The 26,114-nt window shown below is 44.4% G+C and overlaps 2 protein-coding genes across 2 annotated transcripts; one reads left to right on the top strand and one right to left on the bottom strand.

Annotated features, from left to right (window-relative positions):
- Positions 1-564: 564 nt before the first annotated feature.
- LOC119403238 (histone-lysine N-methyltransferase PRDM9-like) lies at positions 565-6,541 on the bottom strand. Its single transcript, XM_037670184.2, has 7 exons — positions 6,533-6,541; positions 5,765-5,921; positions 3,371-3,481; positions 2,365-2,466; positions 1,789-1,865; positions 1,377-1,562; positions 565-897 (listed from the first exon to the last, which is right to left on the bottom strand). The coding sequence occupies exons 1-7, from the start codon at positions 6,539-6,541 to the stop codon at positions 565-567; spliced, it is 975 nt and encodes a 324-aa protein (XP_037526112.2).
- LOC119401950 (proteoglycan 4) lies at positions 6,329-18,779 on the top strand. The gene is made up of 5 exons (XM_037668980.2): positions 6,329-6,848; positions 7,773-7,817; positions 8,150-8,845; positions 14,882-15,106; positions 17,287-18,779. The coding sequence occupies exons 1-5, from the start codon at positions 6,540-6,542 to the stop codon at positions 17,326-17,328; spliced, it is 1,317 nt and encodes a 438-aa protein (XP_037524908.1). The 5' UTR covers positions 6,329-6,539; the 3' UTR covers positions 17,329-18,779.
- Positions 18,780-26,114: the final 7,335 nt, after the last annotated feature.

Genomic DNA, 26,114 nt, shown 5'->3' with positions numbered 1-26,114 from the left:
CTTATATATCTTAAAGAGTGAACATAAAAATTAGTACATCCTTAGTGTCAAAAAAATGATATTTATACCAGCTGCTGGAACTATCTCAACAAGAAAGCTACCGTTGATGGCGATAGATGTGTTTAAGCCAATATAATAATAATTGAAAAAATATAATTAATATTATATTTGCTTAAACACATCCGTTGTCATCAACTGTGGCTTCCTTTTTGAGATAATTCCAGCAGCTGGTATAATTTCCATGGAAAGCAAACTTATGCCAATTGTGCTCTGATTATGACAACCTGGTTGCCAGAAGAATGAAATGATTTCCTTCTTAAACTGAACATGTACTTTACAAGTATATTACGTACTTTCAATTCTTGCTGTCTCTGTGAATAAGGCTCTTGTGCGGCAGCCAGCATGTATTTAGAATTAAAATAATTTCTACTTTGGTTGACTCTGGGTTTTTCATCGATACATTATTCCCCGACCAGGCTGAATTCATTGAAGTCTCGCCACTAAGAAAGCTTATAAAAGCATTGTATCCAGTGTCCTCTTAGACTGTGATTTTACGCAACCATCTTAAAACAGAAGAACATAAGAACATAAGTTATCCCATTTAGTGTGTTCAGGAAAGATGCAAACAACATCTTTCGCACCTTGCTTATTCTGTGCCCTGGCAACAGCCGAGTTTCCAATCAGACCGAGCTGTTTGGCGAATGCATCCCCGTACCACACGAGCAGCTCCTCTCCGGCGTTTATCACCCGGTTCGTGCGATAGTAGACAGCTCCCTGGCGCACAAACGCCACGAGGTTCTGCTGGCTTTGCTGGGGTGCACAGTTCACGTACCGCATCCAGTTGGAGCGATCCAGAGGCTGGCCATCCACCAGGCACACATTGCCACCATGGCGAATCTGCGACACGCAACACACGCACAAGCGGCCTGAGTCATTTCATATGTAGCTGTGATCAAGCTGTCAACTGAATCACTCAATAAGAAACAGAATGAAACCATGCATTCGGCGATGGTCTTGTTCCTGCGTATGCAAATATCTCGTTCATCTATCCAGCAATCTCAGTAGTTTATTGTGACTGATCAATTTACTGTGCTGTGTAAACTGTCCGCAATCAATGCACAGATGTCTTTGCAGGTTAATAATATCTGAGGTTGTTATGTGCAAAAACCACAATGTGAATGAGGCAAGCCATAGTGGAGGGCTCTGGAAATTTCGACCACTACAAGTCTGAGCACACGGGCCTTAGCATTCTTGCCTCCAAAGAAAATGTGACCAAGCCCATGACCTTCGGGTCAGCAACCGAGCGCTGTAACCACTGTACCACCACGGCGGCTGATTTTGCATATTGTTCACTTGTGGCTTTCTGTAGTACACACCTGCCAGGTGTATCCATTGGCACCGCTGCTGCCCACCCTGATGCCCTCATACGGTCCAAAGCAGAGCCTCTTGGACAGTCGCTTTAGGGTGAACACACCGTACTGGGCTCCCTTAATGGTTGACCGGTGAACACACAAGCCATCGGGCACCGTCTTGTTGGCACGCTGGGGGTCACCCAAGGGAACCTGCAACAGATAGGCAGTGTTACCCAAGACCTTGCGCTCTACTATGAACATATTCGTGCAGCATGCTTAGAAGCATGATGGCTTAACAAGCTGGAGTTCTTTCCACATAAGGACACATGAGGACATAAAGCACACCTTGACATCAAGGTTATCACGAGGAAGAATGCCCAAACACAGTGTCCGTATTTGGCAACATGTTTATACAAGATCAGCACGCATCACTCACTGGAGTGTCCTTGACTTGTATAAGGGGCCCATGCACGGGACAGTCTCCAGGGTAGTCCATGTTGCAGTCATCGCAAACTGGGAATGTAGGAGACCACAGGTATATGCTACAGTGGGAATTGCAGCTTAGAAATTATGACATTTAATTGACGAAAGCGAAATAGATGAAGGGCTTGTATTGTTTGTTAGACACAATCTAATGAAGCGAACAAACAAGGAAAGCATAAAGGACATTACTTGAAGTTTTCAACTGTAGCATAGTAATGATGACATAAATGGGAAGGAATTGAAGTGGACAAAAAAAACAATGCCAGTAGGAACCCATCCTATGTTCGGTCCCTACTGGTGGTAAGTTGTTTCCTTGATATTTATCTGTTGTAAATGTCTGTAGAGCATATACGTGCCAACATTATTCTCTTAACAATCCTCATGTCACTTTCGTTTACATGACATCTGTGCATAAGCATATAACTCTGTGTATGGTTCAGTGTTTGCATTTCAGCATATGGATTGTAAGTTACGTATAGTAATATATAAATATTGAGTATACAATAGAACACAGGAAAGTATTGCTTACAGAGGTAATCGTCGTCCGGTCCTTCTTCGCATTCCATGTAGTTCACCTCTTTTCGTTGTTGCCTGGGGTAGCGGAATTCACTGGAAGAGTTCTCTGAGAAAGCTGCAATGCACCCAATGATAGAGCAATGTGAAGTGACACGTCTTGTATTTTTTTCTTTCTAGTGTTGTGACACTAGTCGAAATTTTGAATATCTTGGCATAATTCAAACCCGTTATTAGCATGCTAATCTGCATGCTAATCTGTGCATACATGCAGATTCTCTTTCAAAAGCAAGCACACAATTCAAAGATATGTTCTCATTGTCTTTCTGAACATTGCCATCATGTAAATGAACTTGAAATCATTAAACATCTTAATTTAGTGAAGTGATACGCTACTTGGATATTTATTATACTGCTATGTGGCAATAGATTTAACAACTAATGTTCAGCGTTTACTTTTTGCTACGCACTCTGGTAGCTTAGCATTTAAGGTATTGCACTGCTAAGCTCAAAGACATGGGTTCGATTTCTAGCTGTGGTGCCCACATTTCAGTGAAGCTGAAATGCAAAAACACCCAAGTACTTAAATTTAAGTGCACATTAAAGGACCCCTGGGGGTCAAAATTAATCTGGAATACACCACTTCAGTGTGTCTCGCAATTAGATTATGGTTTTGGCGTGTAAAGCTTTGGAAATTATTATTTAATAAACATCGATTTTTTTTTATTAGCACACTTTTTATTTTATTTTATTGTGCCCTCAAGATCAAGGTATTACTATGGGGAGTAAGTAAAAAACACATGCATGAATAAATAACAGAGAAAAACCGATGAATTAATCCAGTAAAATTTATTAACAGTCGACGCCAGATGCGTGTTAATTTGACAGAAATTCCTCAGCTGCACACAACATTAGAGGTATCTGTCACCGACAATTTACCACAGGTCACTCTGGCATTCCATGTAATTTTGTCCATAATGGAGGAAGAAAGGGTGTTCTGAAAAATAACGGCTCACACTGACAGGACGGCTTGTTCGTCGACTCTTCCTCATTGCTGTCGCACTCGGTATAGTTCACCCTCTTCTGAGCACGTCTGGGGCGGTGAGTGCCATCAGGGTTGCTTGCATCAGCAACTGCAGCAAAACATGCAGTTGGTATTGCTAATGCTGTTCATGTAAGTTGGCCTGGCAATATACCATTCCTCCATCTCACACACTCAGGCCATGGTTGCATGTATCAGTGTAGTTGTACAACAGATGCACCTGTTGCAGTTTAACTGTGCCAGCCCCATAAATTGCAGAATGTAGCAGCATGTGCCAAAACACTTTTGGATGACCTTTGCTTATGAACTCACAAAAAAAAAAAATGTGTTTTGCTCGAGCCTCACTCAGACTAAGCCTCATCTACTCAGCTGGTATCATTCGAATGCAGAATCGGCTACACAAGTGAACTCATATCTGCACATACAAACGTGTGAATGGAACTCAACTTATTTTTCAGATCAAGCGATAGAGGGCCTTCTAACACACACTGCCTAGTCTAGCCATTTCTGAAGCTTCATATATTTCTTGTGTTAACTGGTATTTTGTTAAAATGGCTGATTGGGCGAGTCTAAGTGTCATTAACTGGTATATATTGCATGGTTGTGACAAATAAATCTTGTTGAACGTTTGTGCTGTTGTTTGTGCTCTTCTATTACTGGCCCTCTGTTTTTCTTTTTTGTGTGCTGCTTTGATTTATATAGTGAGCGCTTTCATGCCAATAATCAAACATGTCTACAAAAGTGTCGTTGGCTGGGCTAGTTGGTACGAATCCATCACAAGTATAACAGCACAAAGATGTCTACAAAGATTAGTGCCACCACAGCACTGATATCCACGTTGGCATGTGTATATTGGAGGCATACTTCCAGTGCATCCAATTTCTAAATAGTACACAGTGCAACAAACACTCACGCTCAATAGTTTCTACACAATATTTGTTTAGACATGCTAGTTCGCTGTGAACATTAACATTTCTTTAATTTAAGAATAGGAAACAATATGTAACTGTCATTTTTCTGAGACAAGAAGCAACTGTGAGTCACCTTACTAGACCCTAGAGAAGATAACTCCCCAAACGGTTGCTAGTGTCTGGCATTGTAGCGATGTTCATATGAAGCCCCACTGCTTGCCGCCCTAGTGGGAGATCAGACACGCTACTATTTACAAGCCTTGTGGAAATCGGGGTGGGAAAATGAAATGCCAACCCTGTTAGCATGCCAGGCAACAAAATAGCACAACCAGGTTGGACTACATGTGAACACGCCTTTTGTGTAGAACACTGTAAGTAGGCTAACAAAGCAAGTCCACTTCTCGGAGGCACGTAATGCATGTGTACATGGTGGTCTTTATTGACTCGAGTGCCTAATGTGTGTGGTAATCCAAATATCGCAGAAGTTCATGGGAAGATAGAAGCTTGAAGACATGAAAAATCCTTGAACAGGGGGTGCTGCCTTGACCAAGACAAGTCTGCTTGCTTGTGGGAACGTTGGCTCCAGCGACATCCCCTGTTCAAAGGTTTCTCACCTCTAATGTGTGTGGTGTTTTTTATCACGCAAACATTGTATATGCCCTTAGACACGTGCACAAGGCATTCCATAATTGCCAAGTCTTCATGTTACCTGTCGAGAAATCTCAGTCATCAGATACATACATACAGACAAACCTGAAGCACATTCACAGCAAGCAGTGCACTGCAAGCCACAAAGTGCATTTAGAATTGTGTCAGTGTATGAGCTGAAGTAAGACTGAAAGACGAGCTAGTTGGTACATATACATCTTGGAAGTGCGAACGATGACAGGGACAAAGAGTGTTGTTCCCTCCCTTTTTGTCCCTCTTTGCGTTCGACGTTTCTAAAGCGTATGGTTATTGTTAAAGGGACACTAAAGAGCTAAACGATTTTTCTCATATTAGTAAAGTACTCTTTCACACCACGCTTGCTACGAGGCGATGCTTAGTAAGCGAGAAAATGCGCAAAAACAAAATGTGGGTGGCGACGCCACCTTGAAGTTTCCGCACCATTTGCCTGTGACGTCACATGTTTTAACGGCGCCTACTAGGGACTACGTAGTTCCTAATAGATAAAAATGAAGTAAATTGTTTTTTGAGGGGGCCGTAGACTTAACATACCAAGTTTGGGGTAATTTTGTTGAGCCAATGGCACCAAAATACGATAAGTACACTTTGAAATCTGTGACGTCACGCGTGGAGATTTCGGTGCAAAATTTAAAAATGAAACTTTCAGCTTGATTTTCTCCTCTAGTTAATAAACCTATCATGGCGAAATTAAGGACAATCGAGCTCTCAGAGCACAATTTATCGATCTAAACCGATTCATTGTTTCTCTTTAGTGTCCATTTTAATAAAATACCTACTCTGGCTCTCAATAGTGCTGTCATTGGCGAATTCCTTCTTCTCTGTGAGGACAGCGTGGTCTCTGACAGGAGCCACCCATGTCTTCTCGTGTGGAGCACGTTTTGCCAGACCAGAGTTCTCTTGGCCCTGGACTCCAGCTTTGGGTGCCAGTTTGCCCTAGAACAAACAATGATTGTCAATTACAAGCAAACATCGAATCAGTGGCATTATCATTGTAATCCCTAATCATGAAAAAGCAGTAATTAGTATTTTACAGACTCTTGAGGCCACTCTGAGGGCCCTCAATAAACAGTCTCAGTGCGAACTTTTTGTAGGTGATATTTTGAACACGTTATCACGCCTAGATGTATATCATATGAATCTGCAGGGTCGCTAGTCGCGTTGGTATCCCAGGAAATGAACGGGTAGATCAGTAGCATCAGATTCCTTCAGTATGCAGCAAACAGCAGTACACCGGTAGTGCTACACCTAGTTGCAAAAAGTGCCATATTAAGCGGCATAACAAAGAGAAGCACGTAAACCCTGGGCGGCCGCGAACGAGCCAACGATTGTTCATTCGAGAATCCGACGCTAGCCATAAACTTTGTTGTCATGGCCGTGAATAGGAGAAAGGCGTGAAACCTGGTTTGACTCGGGACGACCTCGTTTCGTAAAGAGCCGTGACGTCTCGCTTTCCTGAAAGGGTTTGCTCGCTGCGTGCCTTTTCTCGGCAAAAGTGACGACAGCAGCTTTCTCGAAAGCGGCAGGGGGGCGACGACCGATCACACTTGTGCCATGGCGTCGTCTAAAGTTCGGGAGCAGGTGGAGTCTTACTTTCGCGATCTAAACTACGCTTCGTCGAGGATCGTTGAGGACATGTCAATCATCAGGAATGCTCACGGCGAAGACTGGGACCGCATATCGGAGAATAAGAAGACCGAAATCGCCTGGGACTCGCTAGTCGGCCCTGACATCAGAGAGAAGTACAACTACTACCCCAAACAGTACGCCGAAGTCGAAGTCTTTCCGGTCATCGGGCTCAACACTGGCGACCGCATGGTTTCGGACGAAGACGCCGCGAATGCCAGAACTACGAAGGCAGGGGTGAGTTAATAACGTCCACTCATCACCTGCGCCTTCGTTTTAAGTCGCTCTACATTGCTAGACTTCCATTCGAAACCCGCCGCAGTGGTGTTATGGTGCTCGACTGCTGACCCGAAGGTCGCGGGATCGAGTCCCTGCCGCTATGGCCCCATTTCGATGGGGGAAGAACGCTATAGGCCCGTGTGCTTAGTTTTAGGAGCACTTTAAAGAACCCCTGGCCGGGTAGTCTAAATTTCCGGAGCCCCCCACTATGAGGTCCCTCATAATCGTGTCGTGGTTTTCGGACGTAAAACCCCAACTATTAGTATTATTTCCCATTCGAGAGCAGGCTTCAGAATGTATCGCGTTCTACTGCTTACGTCGAAGCGACCGTCGACTGTGTACTGGTGCTCAATTAGCAGTAGCTCTGCAGTCTCTTTTTCCTGTGGTTAGCTTAGCCGCTGAAGCATGTAACCTCTGAAGAATATCGTTTATTTGGTGTCGTATTCGACGCTTAAAAGTGTAATTTGACGGCAGCTTAATAAAGTGATCAGCAACTGTGCTACGTCAGCGTTGACTACTGGCGATTGACCAGATGGAAGCCGGCCAGTCCTACATTCCGTCAGCCGGTCTTGCGCAGCTCAAGGCCGGAACGGCGGAATAAAATTTCGATATTGCGTTCTCTAGTTTGAGGGCGCCCGTCAAGCTGTTGCGTGACCGCTCTCGTTTCATACAGCGCGACTAGTGTGGGATATCCGTTCCAGATTACGTGTCCACTATGTGTTAGATTTAGTTTTGTGAATGTTCTCTCGTAGGTTGGGCTGTGTTCTTTTGCTTTAGCAGCTCAGTCTTTGGCCGAGGTTGGAAGTAAATCATCAGGCGATTGCGTTGGCTTCGAGATGTTTAGGGTTATTCATTGTGTAACATTCATTTTTCTCGTTACAGTGCTGGCGAGATGAGCATTCTGCACCTTTCAGTTGGGAAACCCAGGTACGTGGCCATTTTCTTTTTTTTTTTCATCATAGAAATTTTACAACACACAGAGGCGGGAACGAAAGAACAAAACACACAAGACACAGCGCTATGTTTGTGTGTTTTCTTCTTTTGTTCCCATCTCAAAAGAAGAAAACATGCTGACATAGCGGTGTGTGTTGTGTTTTCCTCTTTTGTCCTTGTCTGTGTGCACTGTAATGTTCCCAGCATGCAATATCAACTAGCCCGCCAAGCCAGCTTTGTGAACTTCATTTTTTTCATAAGAGTTTCGTTGCATGCAGTTTACGAAAAGTTTACGAAATTGTCTTCAATTCGACGATTATTTTCAGAGCCAGTTGAACATGCGCATCTTCGACGCAGTCGACGAGGTCGACCGGAAAGATGACGCGGATGATTCAGTCACCAATGCAGCGATGAACAAACAGCAAACCTGTGTCAGCCCTGCTTCCGAGCAAGCCGCCGATGCCCCAAGCCCTGTTAAATCTAAAGATCCGGCTAATACAGCCACTGAGATAAGTAAGGTTGTTAACGGAGTCGGCGCTGCGAAGACCAGCACTTTCAAGCCCTGCCTGGTTAGCAGCAGCGCATCCGAGCCCAATGTCGGCAGAGTGGCAGCCGGCTCGAAAGCGGACACCTCGAGCAACACTCTAGACACCTCCGCCCTCAAGCACGTCAAGTTCAGCAATGGCGTGGAGTCTCGAGTCCCGCCGGCCGCTCAGAGCCGACCCGAGTCGAGGGTCGTAGTCGGTGGGAGCCTGCCCAGGGTGATCCATGCAGATCCCAAGGTTCAGGCCGGTGGCAGCACGGTCGAATACAAGGCACAGGAACTGAGACCTCCTCCGCCGTCGAGGTCGCAGGAGTCCGTGTGCTCCATCGCGTCCCGGGGATCGTCCAATCCGCCGACTCCCGTGGAACGGAAGGGGCGTCGGAGGGCACCGACGCCGCCCAAGGCGCCTCCTCCGGACCCGCCCAGGCCGAAGACGGCACCGCCCAAGCCACCGGCTGTACTGGCAACACATAGCCAGGTAACAGAATCTCCTGCGTGTCTATTTTTCTTCTCTATTCTAGGGGCTTCATTTCGTGCTGTTATGCTTTGCTACAAATTAAGAAAAAAAAAAAAAGTCAGCTCTGCTCACAGCCATCACTGCCCCTCCCCCCAGAGAACTTGCATAAATGCTCCATCCGATAGCCCCAAGGAGGTTTTAAAAACAATTCTGGAGTGGAAGCTTTCACAAGGTCTTAGCAGCAGATCTGAAGCCAGCATTTGCCTGGAGTTCTCAAAAACATGGTCTTCTCGTGTGATGCCCGATCAGAGATAATGCCCTTTTGTTCTGCTGATGTAAACGCTAGCCTAAATATGGAATAAGAAATCGCTGTTCCCAACAAAGGTAGTGCACCTGGATGAGTATTGGTAATTCGATCTCTGGTAAAATTTGCCCAGACTTTGAGGCTTCTTATGGAAACCAGTGATGCTAACACACTCGTTGAGCAGTATCTGTCCAGGAAAATTACCCATATTAAGTTCATGAGGCATGTGAAGGTAACGCTGCTTTTTCTTTGCTGTGTGCTAACGTCCTGTCATTGCTGGAGTAAGATGCCGGGGGCCTGGCTTCACTTTGCAGACATAATTTCCACTCCAGTAGTTTTCCTTAAAACCTCCTCGAATAGCTTACTTATTTTCGTTATGTCGAGCACTTCTTGCGGTTTTCAGATAGTTCTAGAAATGTAAATGTCCTGGTAAATTTTGTCAGGGATTCTTACATCGTTGCTCAGCCAAACGTAATGTTTTAGCTAGTAACGACGAACCTTTAAATCTTGATATGCGTAGTGTTTACATTAGCAAAGAAAAAGTACTTACGGTTCCAGTGGAAACCGGCTAGCACGACTTTTTCGCAGGTGAAGGACAGGCGTGCCATGGCTCTGTGGGCGAGCCGGGGCGGGGCCTGAGTTTTTCCTTAGGTTGTAATCAAAATAGTTCAGTGACTGCTTGCTTGTTATTGGTGCATAACGTATGCTAGTGTGTGCAAATGTGGGACGCAGGTCAGCCAGACGTGTACAGGAAGCACCCAGAGACAAAGAGGAACACCTTTATGTACATATCGACAGACATCGGACTAAACTACACAAACACCTACGCATGTACAATTGCGTGCTTATGCTGTGGCTAGCATTGAAGTTTTTGACACTCACACACCACTGCAGTACGTCTCGGTGTGTCAGCCGTGGTGTAGTCGGAGAAAGAAGCTCCGACCGCTCGTCTTGCGTAGCCCGAACAGAAGGCAGGCCGCACTTGTGCTCAGGGGCCAAGTCGGCGGTGAACGTTGTTGTGTCGTCTTAGCGCCAGGGACTAGGGCGCGTTCTCTCAGCACCAGGAGACGGGGTGCGTTGACTCCTTCAGGGCAGTGCCGGGGCGTGGCCCGGTCCAGTGGAGAATTGCCAGGGAGCATCCGGGCGCGGCGAAATCCATGTCTGGAACAGCACCTGGAATGACGCCAGGTACCGCGACAGGCCAGCGCCAGGAACAAGGCCAGCGACAGCCGCTAGGGACAAGTGGGGTGATGCCCAGCCTAGTAAAACCCCATGAACATGGAAGCCGGGGCGATGCTCGGACCAGCAGGGCAGGATCGTGATGTCGGGGCGTGGGCCGGTGTTCGATCGTCCGATGTCTCTGGTGTTCGCCGAGCTGTCCCCTTCACTCGAGCGCTTCTCTCGAGCCCGCGCACCAACACGCGCATTGCCGTGCTTCTTCCGCATCGCACAACGATCACCATCACAGCAAAATGCTGCGCACTTCACTTCAAATTCAGCCCCGCACACCGAACACAAATATACACCAGCGGTGATGCTCACGCCCCAAGTCAGTGCTCCTACCACAGCTAGGCATTTTATGCATGTATAAATGGTTATACTTTGGAACAGGGACTGTGTGGGAATGCCTCCATAGTCATTTATTAAGAACATGCTTAAAGGGAAGTTGAAGCACTTCTTTTTTTTAAAACCACTTGGTCGTGTGTAATGAGAGTTTGATCTCTGCTGAATTTGAAGACTGATGTGAGAGTAGTCAAAAGCGAACGCAAGCAGCATTTTTTGGCAAAACAGCGCCAGCGACCGCAGGGCTTCTCGAAATGCTGAGTGAACGCGGTGACGTCATCCTCGATATGCCGCGTCATCTGCAACAGCAGCACTGTTCAAGCATAACCTCCGCGATTATCTCCGGTAACTGCAACCAGCAGGAGCTAGTCACGGAGGCTGTAGTTGAAGATACGACTGACGCTTTGACTGTTTGTCATTGTGGCAGATATTGTAATCCAGGTGCAGAACTTTAAACTTCTGTGTACTTACTTGAGCCCCCGGTACATATTTATTTATTTATTTATTTATTTATTTATTTATTTATTTATTTATCAAATACCCACAGCGCCTTCATAGGCATTACAGGGGGGGGGGGACATAGAGTACATAATACAAAAATACAGGTTACATGCGTAAACAGAGAAACATCATCATAACTATACTAGTACATCACAACATCGTTATACCTATACAATAACATCATGGAGCGTCTGGACATACGCTCCGTTTGAACTTATCCGCGCAATATCTGATGGTAGTCAATTCCAGGCTGTAATTGTACTGGGAAAAAAGGACTTTTTATGTATAGCACTTCTACAGAATATGTATTTCTTTTATTTTCAAATCGTGGTCCACTCTCCTAGACACGTAATCAGGGTCATGCAAATATTTCGTATGGTCGATTCCCATACTTGAATGGTAGATGTCATGGAACAATTTCAATTTATGAATACAGCATCGTTTTTGAAGACTGTCCCATCCAAGTAACTTTTTTGCCTCAGATACACTGAATTGCCTTGAATAATTTTGAAAAACAAACCGCACTGCTTTACTCTGTACTCTTTCCAGCTTGTCTATGTTCGTTTGTGTCCAGGGATCCCAAACCTTACTGGCGTACTCAAGCACTGATCGTACACTGGAAAGATAAAGTAGAGCCCTTGCATTGACTGGAAATTGTTTGGCATTCCTTTTGAGATACCTGAGCACACGAGATGCTTTTGCAGTGACGTAGTCAATATGTTGTGTCCACAATAAGTCGGTAGTAAAGAACACTCCCAAATATTTAAATTCACATACGGACAATAGCTGTGTTCCATGAACGCCGTAAATAGTCTGAAATTGCCGAGTTCTTTTTTTAGAAAAACGCATGTGTACTGTTTTTTTAACGTTCAGTTTCGTATGCCAATCTGTGCACCACTGTGTAGTCCAATCTATATCACCTTGCAGAGTTGCACAATCACTTTTGTCATGAATTACTCTATACAACACGCAGTCATCTGCAAACAGGCGTACAGAGGAATCAATGAATCAATATTGTCACTGATGTCGTTCACATAAATCAAGAAGAGCAAGGGGCCAAGTACCGACCCTTGCGGCACTCCTGAGGTAACGTCAGCCTCACCCGATTTTTCACCATTAATTATAACGCTTAAGCGCCTATACTGCAAATAATTTTTAATCCATGAAATCACAGAGCTATCAATACAATACCATGACAGCTTCTCAATTAACGCATTATGATGTACAACATCGAAAGCCTTCTGGAAATCGAGAAATATGCAGTCAATGGTGTCACCTCTGTCCAATGCACTTGACAGGTCATGAGTCAACTCTGTTAGTTGTGTGACACAGGAAAGTCCAGAACGGAATCCATGCTGGCAGCTGTTTAATAACGAGCTTTCATTTAGATGCTTCATTATGCTTGAGAAGAGTACATGTTCCATCACCTTACCTACCGTACTGATTAACGACACAGGACGGTAGTTCGAAACCAAGTTACGCGGTCCAGATTTGTGAATCGGTACAATATGTGCCTTTTTCCAATCAAAGGTAAGCAACCTTGCTCTATGGATTTATTGAAAAGTAGACATAAATATTTAGATACTGAGTGCGCACATAACTTCAATAAAGCATTCGGTATGTCATCCGGTGGGGTGCTCTTGTGCTGTTGTAGTTGGTTCGGAACCTTCCATCGGAGTGCAGCGCAGTTCCACTGAAAGAACTGAACATGACATAGTTCATTTCCATGCCCACATTTTCGGCACGCTCGAGTGGGCGGAGCAAGACAAACTTTTCTTTCGCGTATTGTAAAACTCATGTTGCAACAACCGCTGAAAAAATTGCAACATCGTCGACAATAATGTTGATCCTCGCTAACCACGAAGTTTTGCTGAATTCTAAAGCCACTTCAGCTTCCCTTTAAAGGCACCCTGTGAAGAAAGCATTTCATTTTGTATGTCGTAATTGAACCCTCTTTGCTGTTAGACAGTGTTGTTGTGAACACGTGAGAATACATTGTGCAGACAGAAGGGTTCTGATAATTTCGCTCAAAGCATCCCCTGTCCCATTTTGTTTACTTCAATGGCCTGTCGGACACAATGGCTACTAGCTAGCTTTCACGTGAAGACAAAAAAGCTGTTTTTGGTCACATGCAAAATTAGTGCAGCTTGTGCTAAGTCACAGCAGAGCTGGTGGAAATCTAGCTGGTCTTGGCTTGGCTAGGCTTTTACCCTCTCACCTCTCTCTTTCCCACCCCTTGCTATACTGTAGTAATACATGGCTGTGCTTGCTCTCGCTAAGAATTTCTTTATTTCTCTTTCTCTCTCTCTGTACTCTTTCACTCCCCCGTCAGAGTTATTGCTTCCCACGCCAGAGAAATGAGCTCATGTGTTCCGGGAACGAAGCAGAAAGTGACAATGAAGAGCGCGCGGGCAGGTTCATGATGACGATAATTTTCTATCTACGACACGCAGCCAACCTCGAGCATAACAGCTCTGCTGTAAAAATAAAGAAATTTCATCGCAGTAGAGCTGGAACCTGATTCTCGTTCTATTAGTTGACATTGCAAGATCTTGATACTTGACAAAACAAAACTAGAACAGATGTGTACAAAGAAAGGTAGGCACACACATACTGCCACCACTCTAGGTTTAACGAAATGTCCACGTACAGTACTCGCGAATTGAAACGTGAAAATTTAGGGTTTAGTAATGCACATGCTTTTATTTGCAGCGTTTACAGTGCGTGTCAATTTTGACTTGAGCTGTCAATTTTGACTTACATCAGAGCCAACATTGCCCTAACGGCCAGATTTACAGTGACATTACGCAGTTACCACGAGCAATTGCTTATAGCAGTCGTATTAAAAACAATGATGTCGCGTTTCAATCCATGAGTACAGTGCACCTCTAGAGTAGAGTGGGTCAGGAAACAATGACGCATTAATGACATCTTAGTTGAAATCAGGAAGAAGAAATGAGTATGGGCAGGGCGTGCATTGAGAAGTGAAGATAACCACTGGTCATTAGAGCAAAAGACTGTATTCCAAGAGAAGTCAAACACGCTAAGGGGGGACAGAAAGTTGGGCCGCAGCGAATGCAGGACCTGGTTAACTGGAGAAACATGGTGTAGTCAGGGTGGTGGTGCTGACGATGACGCATACAACATTCGCACCGACTCCAGCTTGTGGGACACTGGCATAATTTGGGATATTAAGCCTAACCGATCCCATATTGCCCTCATTGCTGAGATTCGCAGAGCTAGGACATATTTGGGGAGGCACATGTAAGGGGCGCTCTACAGTAATGCTTCCCGATCACTTTTTATTCTGTTCAAACAGTACCTTCCATTCTTGATCCTTGTATTCTAGCCCTGCTTTGTCAAGTGTGTGTGTTCAACAGCTTAACTCATGTTTTTCTGCTACTTGAAGCTTTTGATTTACTTGAATGATTGAACGGTCCTAGATACTATGTGACTATCTCAGGTGTTCGCTTTTATCTGTGGCTGTAGTAGTCTTAGCACCTCCTTTTCCCCACATTCCCTTTCTTCGTTTACTTCACTTCTCACTCATTTTGACTCGTATGGTTCTGCGAAAATTTTTGGTGTCTTCTCCAGTGAACTCATTATAATTGCAGCTGTGTTCTTACTCATTCATTGGCCCCGATTAAGTAGTTGAAATCGCAATTTACTTTTGCCTTCCCACTATGCAGAAGCCTCCCGAAGCTCCGAGGAAGCATCCATCAGTGAAGCCACCAGCACCCCCCATACCCACAGTCAAGTCACCCACGCGAGAGGCAGCGCCCAAGCCAATCGAAAAAGAGGCCCCTCCAGAGGCCACTCCAGTCCGACCTCCGAGGCTTCCGTCGCCGCCAAAGGACGATCCAAAAGACAGTGAAGTTGCTCCCAAGGAACCCGTGGCAGTTAGGAGCCCGGAGGTAGGATGCTGCATCAACTTGCATGATCTATGTGAGAAGGTGCCTGGAATGTAAGAGGCTTGATTCAGGTAAACATACTATTTGGCTGAGAGTAGCCAACGTCAAATACAGCATGCACAGCACTGAAATGTCTCCTAAATCACAAGTGAATATTACTGCTACCAATGCCTACAGTTGGGAATTCAATTCAACAGCATATTTATTGTCGGTGTGTTGGACTGTACTCCATTTAGTCAATATTAACCTGTGGCATTTCAGGCTCGTGGCATTTTGGAATGTTAAACCAGTTACTTGAAATTAATTCAAAATTCGTTGCTATGACATCTGTAATGTCTTTGGCATTTTGTAATGTTAAACCAGGTAGTTAAAATTAATTTGAAATGCTTTGCTACAATATCTATTCAATGTGTGGCATTTTGGAACGTTAAACTAGTTTGTGAATATTAATCTGAAACGCTTTGCTGTGGCATTTATTCAGTCTGTGGCATTTTGGAATGTTAAACTCAGTCATTTAATCAGTAGGTTGTGCATTACCGTCTTTAGGCTGGAATTTTTGTTCTAAAGACAAGCTGAATGAAAAGAAGAAGGTTGTCACTTGAAGATAATTTCTTTTTAATGATACACATTTTTAGCACACTTCGCACTAATAGGACACATACATGACACGTTACACTAACAGCTAACCTAAATTTGCAACTGCAAGGTGGCATTGGCAGCCTTTGTGCCTGAAAGGCCCAACCTAACTAGTCAAATAACTTATCACAGCTCTTCACTTTGAGGTGGAGTCAACTGGCTCTTCATTTTGTCTCCCAAGAACCCGACTTTGAGTTGCAGCCAATTGACTTTCTTTGGCATCACTGCGGCCAGCAGTAAACGAACACCTTGCATTTGGAGGAAGGTGACATTAGCTGCCTTTGTATCAGAAAGGCCCAACCAAACTAGCCAATTAACTTATCGCAGCTCTTCAGTTTGAGGTAGAGTCAACTGGCTCTTCATTTTGTCTCCCAAGAACCTGACTGAGTTGCAGCCAATTGACTCTCTTTGGCATCACTGCTGCCAGCAGTAAACGAACACCTTGCATTTGGTGCAAGGTGACAATAGCTGCCTTTGTACCAGAAAGGCCCAGCCTAACTAGGCAATTAACTAACTCTTCACAGCTGTTCCGTATGAGCTAGAAGCAACTGGTTCTTTGTCCTGTCTCCCAAGAACCTCACTATGGGCTGCACCCAATTGACTCTGCACCCATTTGGCATCACTGCTACCAACAATAAACCAACACCATGCACTTGGTGTGACATTAGCTGCCTTTGTGCCGGAAAAGCCCAACCTAACTAGCCAACTAACTCTTCACAGCTCTTAAAAGGGGCCATGACACGGTCACCCAACAATTTGCACTTTTCAGCCAAAAACAGAAGTAGGAGAGTCTGTTTTACATATAAATATATGAAAAATGCACTGTACAAGAATATTTCAGTACAAAGTAAGCCCTAGAAGTCGCCGGCTATAAGCCCCGCCCACCACTGGCAACCGCCATTTTACCATGGCATGCGTGACATTATGTGCTGCAAAGAACGGCACCATTGTCTTCCACCATGTTTCAGCGGCTAAAAATCTTTTTATATCAATGCCAAGCTGAAGAAAGCTGAAATAGCTTGATTGCACGTGCAGCTGACCAGGGAACAAAATTATTTGACAGAATGCAGACACTTGCACAGCAAGCAGTTTGTTACGTCATGGCTCGCACGTGCACCAGTGCTGCCCAACTCTGAGGCTGCTCGTGTCTTTATAAAAATATTCAGTTATAAATTAAGTGCTCGCCCAAATGCGTTAAAATTTTGCCAGCTTGTTTGTGAACGCACAAGGATTAACCCTCATAACAATGATTACGATAGAAAAACAGGTGTCATGGCCCCTTTCAATATGAGCTAGGGTCAACTGGCTCTTCATCTTGTCTCCCAAGAAACCAGCTGTGGGTTGCACCCAACTGACTCTCTTTGCTATCACTTTTGCCAACAGTTAACCAGCTCATACAGTCACGTTTCCAGAAAGTCTGAACTCTTGACTGTGGAAAGGCTTTTCCACTAGTTTTAATTGCGCTCCAAGTCTGTCATAACACTTTACATGATCCTGTACCGAGGACGAAGCCTCAGTTCTAACCACTCTTTCGCCTTCCTTTTCAGGGGATTCCAAAGACTGGATTTGACTTTCTCGACAACTGGTAACCAGAATGCCACTTGTGTCGTCTGAGGAAACGAAATCCGAGTGAATGGACTCAACACTTGCCTTTGTGTTCCATGGCTCTGCTGTTATCCCTTGGTGCTCTGGCTGCGGGGCTTTTTGTAGTGGAGTTCAGGATGTATTGGTATACTCAGCCGATACCGCACACTGCTCCCTATACTCCCCTAAGTAATATACCGGTTTATGAAGATGACTTTGTAAGACGTAAGGGTGGCTGTCTTAGTTGGACTTAAGTTTGATGTTACTGTAAAAGTTGGGAAAGGGCAGGTGTTTCTCCGAGTTGATGATATTCAAGGAAGAAAATTCTAGGCTCAACTTTTGTTAAGTGAATGTAGCTAGGTTTATAGGAAGTGCTGCAGCAGGGTGGTGTGTTTCGAGAGGCTGGGACAGTGCATTTTACAATAACCCATATTGCACTCAGACCTCATTATAACAGTCACATCTGCCTCAAAAATAGCTTCGTTATATCCAAAAATTCGTTATAAACGTTTATTTGTAATACTGTATATATGACAACACTATTGCTCACTTCATTATAACCGATACTTCATTATATCCGTGTTCGTTATATCGAGGTTTGAGTTTATTTCGGTTATTGGCTCAGCCATCATCACCATCTCTGAGATCAGCTGCTTTGTGTAAAGAAAGGTAAGAATTTTGTAAAATGAGGTCAGTCAATATGTAATGCACTTCTGGTCTGCTTGTAGCTTCAGATCTGTGGTGTGGTGGGAGTTTATCTTAGAAGCTGCGGGCTTTGCTCAAGACACTCCCAAGGCATGTGCAGGAAATGAACTGGGAACTAATGGTTGCTGTTAAAAGGGTGTGATTTATGGGGCCTGGCTTTCGAGTCTCACTTTTGAGCAAGCTTCTTTTATTTATGCAGATTGAGCTGATTAGTGTTGCGATACATTACCTGCCAGGCATGCTTAACAACGATCATCTCGTGCTCACTTTTTCACTTCATGCCCTGGGAGCCCCATGCAGATTAAGCACAATGATAATCGAAAGTGGCCTTGCAACAAAGGTACAATGCAAGTGCTCTGCAAGCCAGGGTTTCCATCTTCGGGAGCTAAGTGCAAGCTATTCCCATGTTGCTCCAGCCAAGAGTGTCCCGACCAACGCTGTTCTACGAGTGTTGGCCGCGACCGTACTGAAATGCAACCGGCAGCTCCCCTATATCTTGCAGAGGTCTAAACTTGCGTTGCAAGTGAGCATCCTGGCCTTCATGTGTTACAGGCGTGTGACACCTGCCGAACTTTTTCATTTCTAGTCTAAGAGCAACCGATGCTATGCACGGAGCGTTCTATGACAACATTCTGCGTGTGCTAACTCTAAAGAGTTTTAACATGTCCTTGTATGTACTGCTATTTATGGAACTGTGATTCCAAAGTCGTGTACAAAGAGCACAACTACTGCATACGTCCCTGGCATTTTGTAAAAGGTAACACATAGGTCCTCTGGCATGCAGTACCCCCTGTATGCTATGGCAGCTGTTCTAACAATCACCTGGATGTTTTCTAAGCTTTCTTTAGACACAGACTATTGTATGATGTATAAGATATATAGCTCCACCTTTTCTTGATGTGAAGATTAATGCCCTCATGATCTAGGTAAAGTAGGCATCACATTTTGTTCTGATCACTTTTGGGCGTGGCACTTCTGGTGATCTCTGATCGCTGGCAAATGGAGGTGTGCTTTAAAGGGCCCGCTAAACCACCCAGAGGTCGAAATTTAGCAGTGTTGTGACAGTTGTGCACGAGTCTACAACGAACACGTAGCTGTGAGAATGTTTCGAAACGGTGCCGTAATAGTGGAGTTACACGCGTTTGATGATCGAAACTGCTGTCATCGCTTGTTTCACTCTTTCCTTCGCTACCCTCCACTCGTCGGCTGGTCTCCTCACCCAAGGCCACTTTGCCCTCCTCGCCGAGTGCCCCTCCCAATCACATGTGGCATACCGTCATCGCTAGCGCGCTCTTCGAAACAGCGGGCATTTCCGGTTGCCGCGACTCCGTGAACTCCGTGCTTCTCGGATGACCGCTGTTGTTGCCGTGCCGGCCCGTGCTCCAACGAATCATGCCAATATTGACCCTGTGTTGCGCGCATGCCTTCAAAGGATCGCCATCATGGTGGACCTGTACAGTGACACGTGTTGCGTCTTTTCGTTTTTCCAGTTGGCACTTTTGCAGCCAAGCACCGCACACTAATGCATGAAAGCCATCGCAAGACACTGTCGGATTCAGTCCACGCAGCTTATCAGACGGCTAGGCATGACTGTGCTGGTACGCTAGCGATTTGGCAGTTGTGTTATGGGCCGCAGTGGCCGACTCGCAAGCGCGCACAGTGCTGGCAACACGACGAAGAACAGCAAGGAGCACGGGCAGGTGCTTGCAGACTAACTGGAAGTCGTAGGTTCTTGTTCGACCAATTGCAGCATCGCCTGCATGCCGCATCACAGATTCAACATGTTCACGACACACATCACTAGGGAGGCCGAAAAGGCCCAGAGAGCAGAAGGGATTGTTTCTTGGAATTTGCGGCATGCCCTGCGCTTGTAGTGCTGCTACCTGTGGCATCGTTGATTGTGACGGCATTATGTGCACAGTGCGCGTGTTTGCTTGAAATGTTTGAAAAAATACTGGAGGTGGTTCAGGGGCCCTTTAAAGGCCAACTCCGGCGATTTTTCGAGGTCGATGGATCTCAGTGAAATTCGCTGGGTACGTTCATTTGCACGTTTCCGTCATTTATTCCAAATTACAGGCTTGAGACATGTGCAGATTGTTTGCAAATGAATTTTAAAGATTGTCTGCAAACGCCCTCCTGGCTTCCCACAATTATTGGCAACATTGCGTCTGTGACGTCAGTGTTGGCAAGGCGGCGGAAGTTACGCAGCCGAGGGCACCGCTAACTTCGGCGCTTAGGCCGCTATACAGCGAGCGTCTGCTGTGCACAAGGCGACAGACAGTGTTGGTTTGGCCGGCGCTTCGCTGGTCATCCCGGCTGTCACAGTTTTCATACTCCGCGCCGGCGTGACCGGCATGCCTTGCACGACTTCCGGTTCGTTCGTAACAACGTCTACGTCATACGTAGACAGTACACTCGGTTGGGTTTCGGTTTCGGTGTTGCGCTTTTTTGCTTATTTAAAATTATTCTCCAATTTGCCGAGTATTTCTGCTATCGGGCCCGTAACAGGAGCGTCTCAGGAACATAAAAGCACCATTACTTTGACATGGCCAAAAAATCGCCAGAGTTGGCCTTTAAGGTGACACTTGTTGATAGACTTACTTAAGCCAAATTGCATTACGGTTATTGCTTTAAGGTGACACATGTTGAAGCCAAACCTCGATATTATGAACATGGATAGAACTAATTATTGGTTATAACGAACTAAATGCAGAATGGTTTTGCTATTTACACTGTGTTACGAAGATATGTTTATAACAAATTTTCGGGTGTACTGAAGCTACTTTTGTGCCACACTCAACTTCGCGCTTAAACTGCATTTGCTGTTGCTTTGACTTGCAAGCCATACTGCATTCAGTATGCTCTAAACTCTAGCCATGCTAAGTTGTTCATATTTTATCATCATTTGCCAGGTGCTCCAGCTTGTGCTTTGGCTTCGTGGACGCGGTTCTGAAACACTTGTTTTTCTGATATGAATTGATGGCAAAAAGAGAGTCACAGCTTGGGAAGAGAACTTACCGTACGTGTTCATGTATTTTTTATGTATCTGTATTACAAGATTTGTCCTCTTTACACGTGCAATTGCTGGTCGTGTGGTGAATTTTCGGCAATGCATTATTAACAATAGGGCAGTGCCTTTGTGCTGTTCACTTGAGCTAACCTTTCTGTGTGTTGTGTTAAGTATGTGACTCACTTTGTGTTGATGAAAGTTGAAAGTATTTACACTCTCTGAATGTTGCGCTATTGTGTATTGATTTCTTTGCATTTACTTTATGATACAATACTCCTACAACCAGAATGTTCTTTTTGTATTTGAAAGCATCTTTATTTTTATACGGCTGCAGTGAATGCATAGCCTGCTTGACAGGAAAGACGAATCTGCCTTTATATACAGGCTTAAACGAATGCTTACAATTTGAGCAGCATAGTCTTGTAATATAACAACTTTATTTACACTTTATTTAATGAGATTGTTATGAATAAAGTTACACCCAAAGTCATTTTCTCCCTCATTGGGTCCTTTTGGGCTGTTTTCCTTTGGAAGCCAGCCAACTAGGCCATGTGAAAATGTTAATGAATTTTCTCGTATCCTATACGAGAACCTTGCAGCTTGTGACATGAAATAATTGATTGAACGGCATTTGCTTTTGCCAAAAGTAGGTTCATGGATTGAAAGTTTTAAAATATGGGTGAGAATGACATGGGCAAGCTCTCAATAGCGTATATAGCGTGCACTGTAACCATTCGCTGTCAATAAAAAAAGTTTTTCTATCTTCAAGCAAATGCTGATGAGATCGCTGATGTCATGAAGAGCTGGTGTGGTAACCTAGAGGCAGTTTTGCCACCCATCCTGCATCGCTACCCATGGTAAGATGCACCTACCTTGCACTCGATAGAGACATATATACCTAATCAAGATAGACTTAATCCAGTTTTTATAATATATCTAAGGAGCATATACATCAAAACTGCAATTAAGCCTAGTTGGAACAAATTCATCCTTCACTTACTTGCGCAAAGCACACTGGGACAATACTTCTTGTCCCAGTGTGTTTTGCACGAGTAAGCGAAGGATGCTTATGCATCTATAGATAACAGGTCACCATGAAACTTGCAGTAATAATCCAGCGATAAGTGCTTTGCCTGCCTGCTAGCGTATTCAGCAGTACACAACGCACCCTTGTGCATGGAGGAAGCATTTCCTCTTCCTCCATGCTGATATGAGCACGCAGTTTATAGGCGGAAACCCTAAGTGCCTCATTGTGCGATGACCCAGAGCGAAACGCGGCAGACGAAATAAGCGATGCAAGAACTCGTGTAGCCTACGTCATCAGCAACGTCTTGTGTCTGCGCTGCGTCGTCCTCAATTCAAGTTGAACCCTCTTCGTAAGTCTCCAGGTTCCTGCTCCATAGGCAAGTACCGTCTTTCGCCTTCGAGTCATCTTAGGTGAATGCTTAACGCACCCTATAAGAAGCTCTAGTATTGCCATTCACTGCGGAAATGCACCCACCCATTTCCTTCAAAACTGAGCGACCCACTCTATGACTGAGGCATTCCAGTTTTCTGAGGGCTATATATAGCCTTGGGAAGTCTTGAGTATTTCGGTTTCGGAACATTTGGCCTGTATTTATCGGAATTAGACATGAATGATTGGGAAACCTCGAATACATCAGTTTTGAAATGTTACGTCCATATATGGTAAACGTGCATGCATGTATTTTCAATATTTGCCTAGCCTGTTAGCTTACAATTTCTGATCAAAATACATGGATCCCTTCGGAAATGTATAATTTCTCGATTTTTTAAACGTTTGCCGTATTTAGATAACACTGAATTTAGCCGTATTTTTGATCAAAGAGATAGGCCTATAGTGTTTTCGATTTTTCGAAGTTTCGTCGAATTTGAATAAAACTGACTTTGGGTGCATTTTTGGCCAAAATTGTAAGCCTAGCTATATCTGAAAATCTTGAACTTATCAATTTTTTGCAATTTTATCGCATTTCTACCAAAATGAATTTTGTTGGCTTATTTTAACACAAAATTCAATTTCTGAGTTTTGCGATGTTTCATTGCATTTGGATAAATTAAAGTTTGCAGACATTTTCAATCAAAGACGTGAGGCTTCTAAAATATTAAATTTTTCGATATCCCAAAGTTTCATTGCACTTTGGTAAAATAAAATCTTGCGGTAATTTCCAGCCAGAAAAGGTAAAGCGTTCTGAAATCTTCAATTTTCCGATACTTTGAAGATTGATACAATTTCGATCAAATGTGTATTGGAAATTTCACCTAAATTTCTCTTATGTGATGCTCAGATATGGAAACCCAGCAATTAATTTCAATTATGGGCTAAAGAAATGTCGCGGGATCGAATCCTGGCCGCGGCGCCCGCATTTTCGATGGAGGCGAAAATGCTAGAGGCCCGTGTACTTACACTTAGGTGCACATTAAAGGGACACTAAAGAGAAAAAGGATTTTTCTCATATCGGTAAATTACTCGCTCACAATTCCAAGATCACCACGCCTGCCGCGAAAAAACGCTCGGTAAGCGAGAAAACGCGCAAAAAGAAAATGCGGGTGGCGACCCCACATTGAAATTCCCAAACCAAACCTCGAGACGACGTCATAGATTTTTAAGACATCTACTAGGTCCTGCGTAGTTCCTAATCGGCCAGAAATGAGGTACATTGTCCCCTGAGGGGCCCATAGACTTAACATGCCAAGTTTCAGGGTGTTTCGTTGAGCCAATGACGCCGATATACTAAAAATACTAGGGGTGTGCGAATATTCGAAAATTTCGAATAACGAATCGAATAGCATTCTATTCGATTCGGTACTCGAATCGAATAGTACATACTCGAAATACCGAATATTTTTCGAATAGTTTTCGAATAATTAGCGCCGACGGGAGAACCCCAAAACAATGAAACTTTGGAATTGTTAAAGGCCATTTTTCTTCTTTTAATCACCAAATTACCAGTATGCATGCAGCCCAAGCTTTTACGAAACTACCTACGCTATATTGATTACCGGATGAAGGCGTTTTTGTTCATGAAAGCTCCATACTCGCTCAGTTTTTACTATGCTGCCTCTGCATCGCATTAATCAGTTCCTGACTTCATCTTGTAATAACTGAAGGTGCACCTGCATTCAGCTTCATGAATAGCAATAGATGCAAGGGTTGTGTTTGCGTAAATTATTCTTGCAGATACAGCTTTCAACACCGATGTCTACATGCCTTCAGTGCCGAGGACCATGTTGCGATGGCAGGTTTATGTGTTTCATTACCGCCTTAGCTATATGCATAGTCTTCGGTTCAAAATTGTTTAGATTTTATATCTCAGTTTTATTTAAAAGCAGGCGACAAAGTATCTGCAGTCACTGTTGTATGTTAACCTACAGGTACAAAATATATCGACAGCCCTGGTCGTTGCTGTATACGAGCTTACCTCAGATTTCAGAGCTGTGGTATTTTGAGTCAGTTAAAAGTAAGCGCAACGCTCTTTGGTGAAAGTTCGTGAATATTTGGTTCAAACAAAGAAAAAAAACGCTGCGGAGTTCTAGGACCGTTTTGAGAATGGTTGTTTTACTATTCGAAAACTATTCGAAAAGTATTCGATTAGTATTCGTATTCGATTCGGTGTCGTCACTATTCGATTCGTATTCGATTCGGTTCCAAAATTCACTATTCGCACACCCCTAAAAAATACACTTTGAAATTCGTGACGTCAAGGGTGGCGATTTCGGCGCGAAATTTAAAAATGATGCTTTGACTATGATTTTCTTCTCTATTAATAAACCTATGATGGTGAAACTGACGACATTAGAGTCCTCATAGTCTATCAATCTAAATCAATTGTTTCACTCCAGCGTCCCTTCAAAGAGTCTCGCGTCGTTGAAACTTCCGGAGCCCTCCACTGCGGTGGCCCGGATATTCATATCGTGGTTTTTGGACGTAAAAGCCCAACGATTATTTTAATGAATGTGGACACCAACACGAAGCAACGAAGTACCAGCGCGAACACACACCCGCAAGAGAAAGACGACGCACACACAAGCGCTGACTGGCAACTGGATTTATTGGCAGAATAACACACCTTATAAGTGTCAAAGAGAATTAGCATGGGCAAAAAAAGAGGAATGAGATAACAAGGCTTGACAACGCACAGTGCCAACAATGTTCCATAATGAACCAACTCATCCAAAAGGAAGTACTGATGTACACCAACGTGAAGACTTGAAAACGCGTGGTGCGCATGGCTAGTGCGCAGGGCCTTTCCTGTGCCCTTAAAGGGACTGACAACCAATTTTTCTCGACCTAGTTTTTCACGACACAACAGGAAGCTCACCCTTCGTATTGTTTGCATATACCTGCAGCGGTTAAAAGCATGTGGTTATTTTATAAGCAGTATTTTTCGATCTGAAAAGCCTCTAAAACTTTACGAAGGCGTTCTCCGGCAACGCTGTGAAGCGATAGCGATGCGAATAGCCCTTCTGGCAAACTGTTCATTACGGTCAAGGTCCTGCCTTCACATCAGTGAGTGAAAGTGTTGTTAACCACCTTCATATCGACATTTTCAACAGTTTTCAATATAAAAAGCGGGTAGAATACGCTTTCCGAACGCTCATCGTCACGTGAGACCCTTTACCGCCTCGCCGTGAACTTTGTCAGCTGAGGGCCTAGTGACACCTGCCGACGAGTTGCAGAAGTACGAAGGGCACCTCGCGGCCTCCGGGATTAGCTCCGGCAACGCGTTGCCGGAGCAAATCGCGGTGGCCGCGAGGTGCCCTTCGTACTTCTGCAACTCGTCGGCAGGTGTGACTAGGCCCTCAGCTGACAAAGTTCACGGTGCCGCTCAAGAACATCGGATCATCCGTCAAGCGAAGGCGGCGCCACTGTTCTGCTTGGTGTGCACAAACGGCATATCTGCACGTTTCAAGTTAGAAAGGATTCTAATAAAAAGTGTACTGCAATTCCACGCTAATATAGAGACAATTAGTAACGTACTCCAGTGGAAGGTCACATGATCACCATCAAACGCGTCTTCACTTTTTTTCCCTCGTGAGGTGCCAAAAGTAATTTTG

The sequence above is a fragment of the Rhipicephalus sanguineus genome, chromosome 8, assembly GCF_013339695.2.
Source record: "Rhipicephalus sanguineus isolate Rsan-2018 chromosome 8, BIME_Rsan_1.4, whole genome shotgun sequence".
NCBI classification, from domain to species: domain Eukaryota; kingdom Metazoa; phylum Arthropoda; class Arachnida; order Ixodida; family Ixodidae; genus Rhipicephalus; species Rhipicephalus sanguineus.
Note: the sequence above shows the minus strand (reverse complement) of the source record. Positions and strands in the feature narration are given on the sequence as shown.

Coding starts and splice junctions, on each gene's coding strand:
- LOC119401950 (XM_037668980.2), top strand. CDS start 6,540: ATGGCGTCGTCTAAAGTTCGGGAGCAGGTGGAGTCTTACTTTCGCGAT. Junction 6,849..7,772: donor CCAGAACTACGAAGGCAGGG/GTGAGTTAATAA, acceptor TTCTCGTTACAG/TGCTGGCGAGATGAGCATTC. Junction 8,846..14,881: donor TACTGGCAACACATAGCCAG/GTAACAGAATCT, acceptor CCCACTATGCAG/AAGCCTCCCGAAGCTCCGAG.
- LOC119403238 (XM_037670184.2), bottom strand. Junction 3,482..5,764: donor CAGCACTATTGAGAGCCAGA/GTAGGTATTTTA, acceptor GTTTTGCTGCAG/TTGCTGATGCAAGCAACCCT. Junction 2,467..3,370: donor GTCGACGAACAAGCCGTCCT/GTCAGTGTGAGC, acceptor GGTGCATTGCAG/CTTTCTCAGAGAACTCTTCC.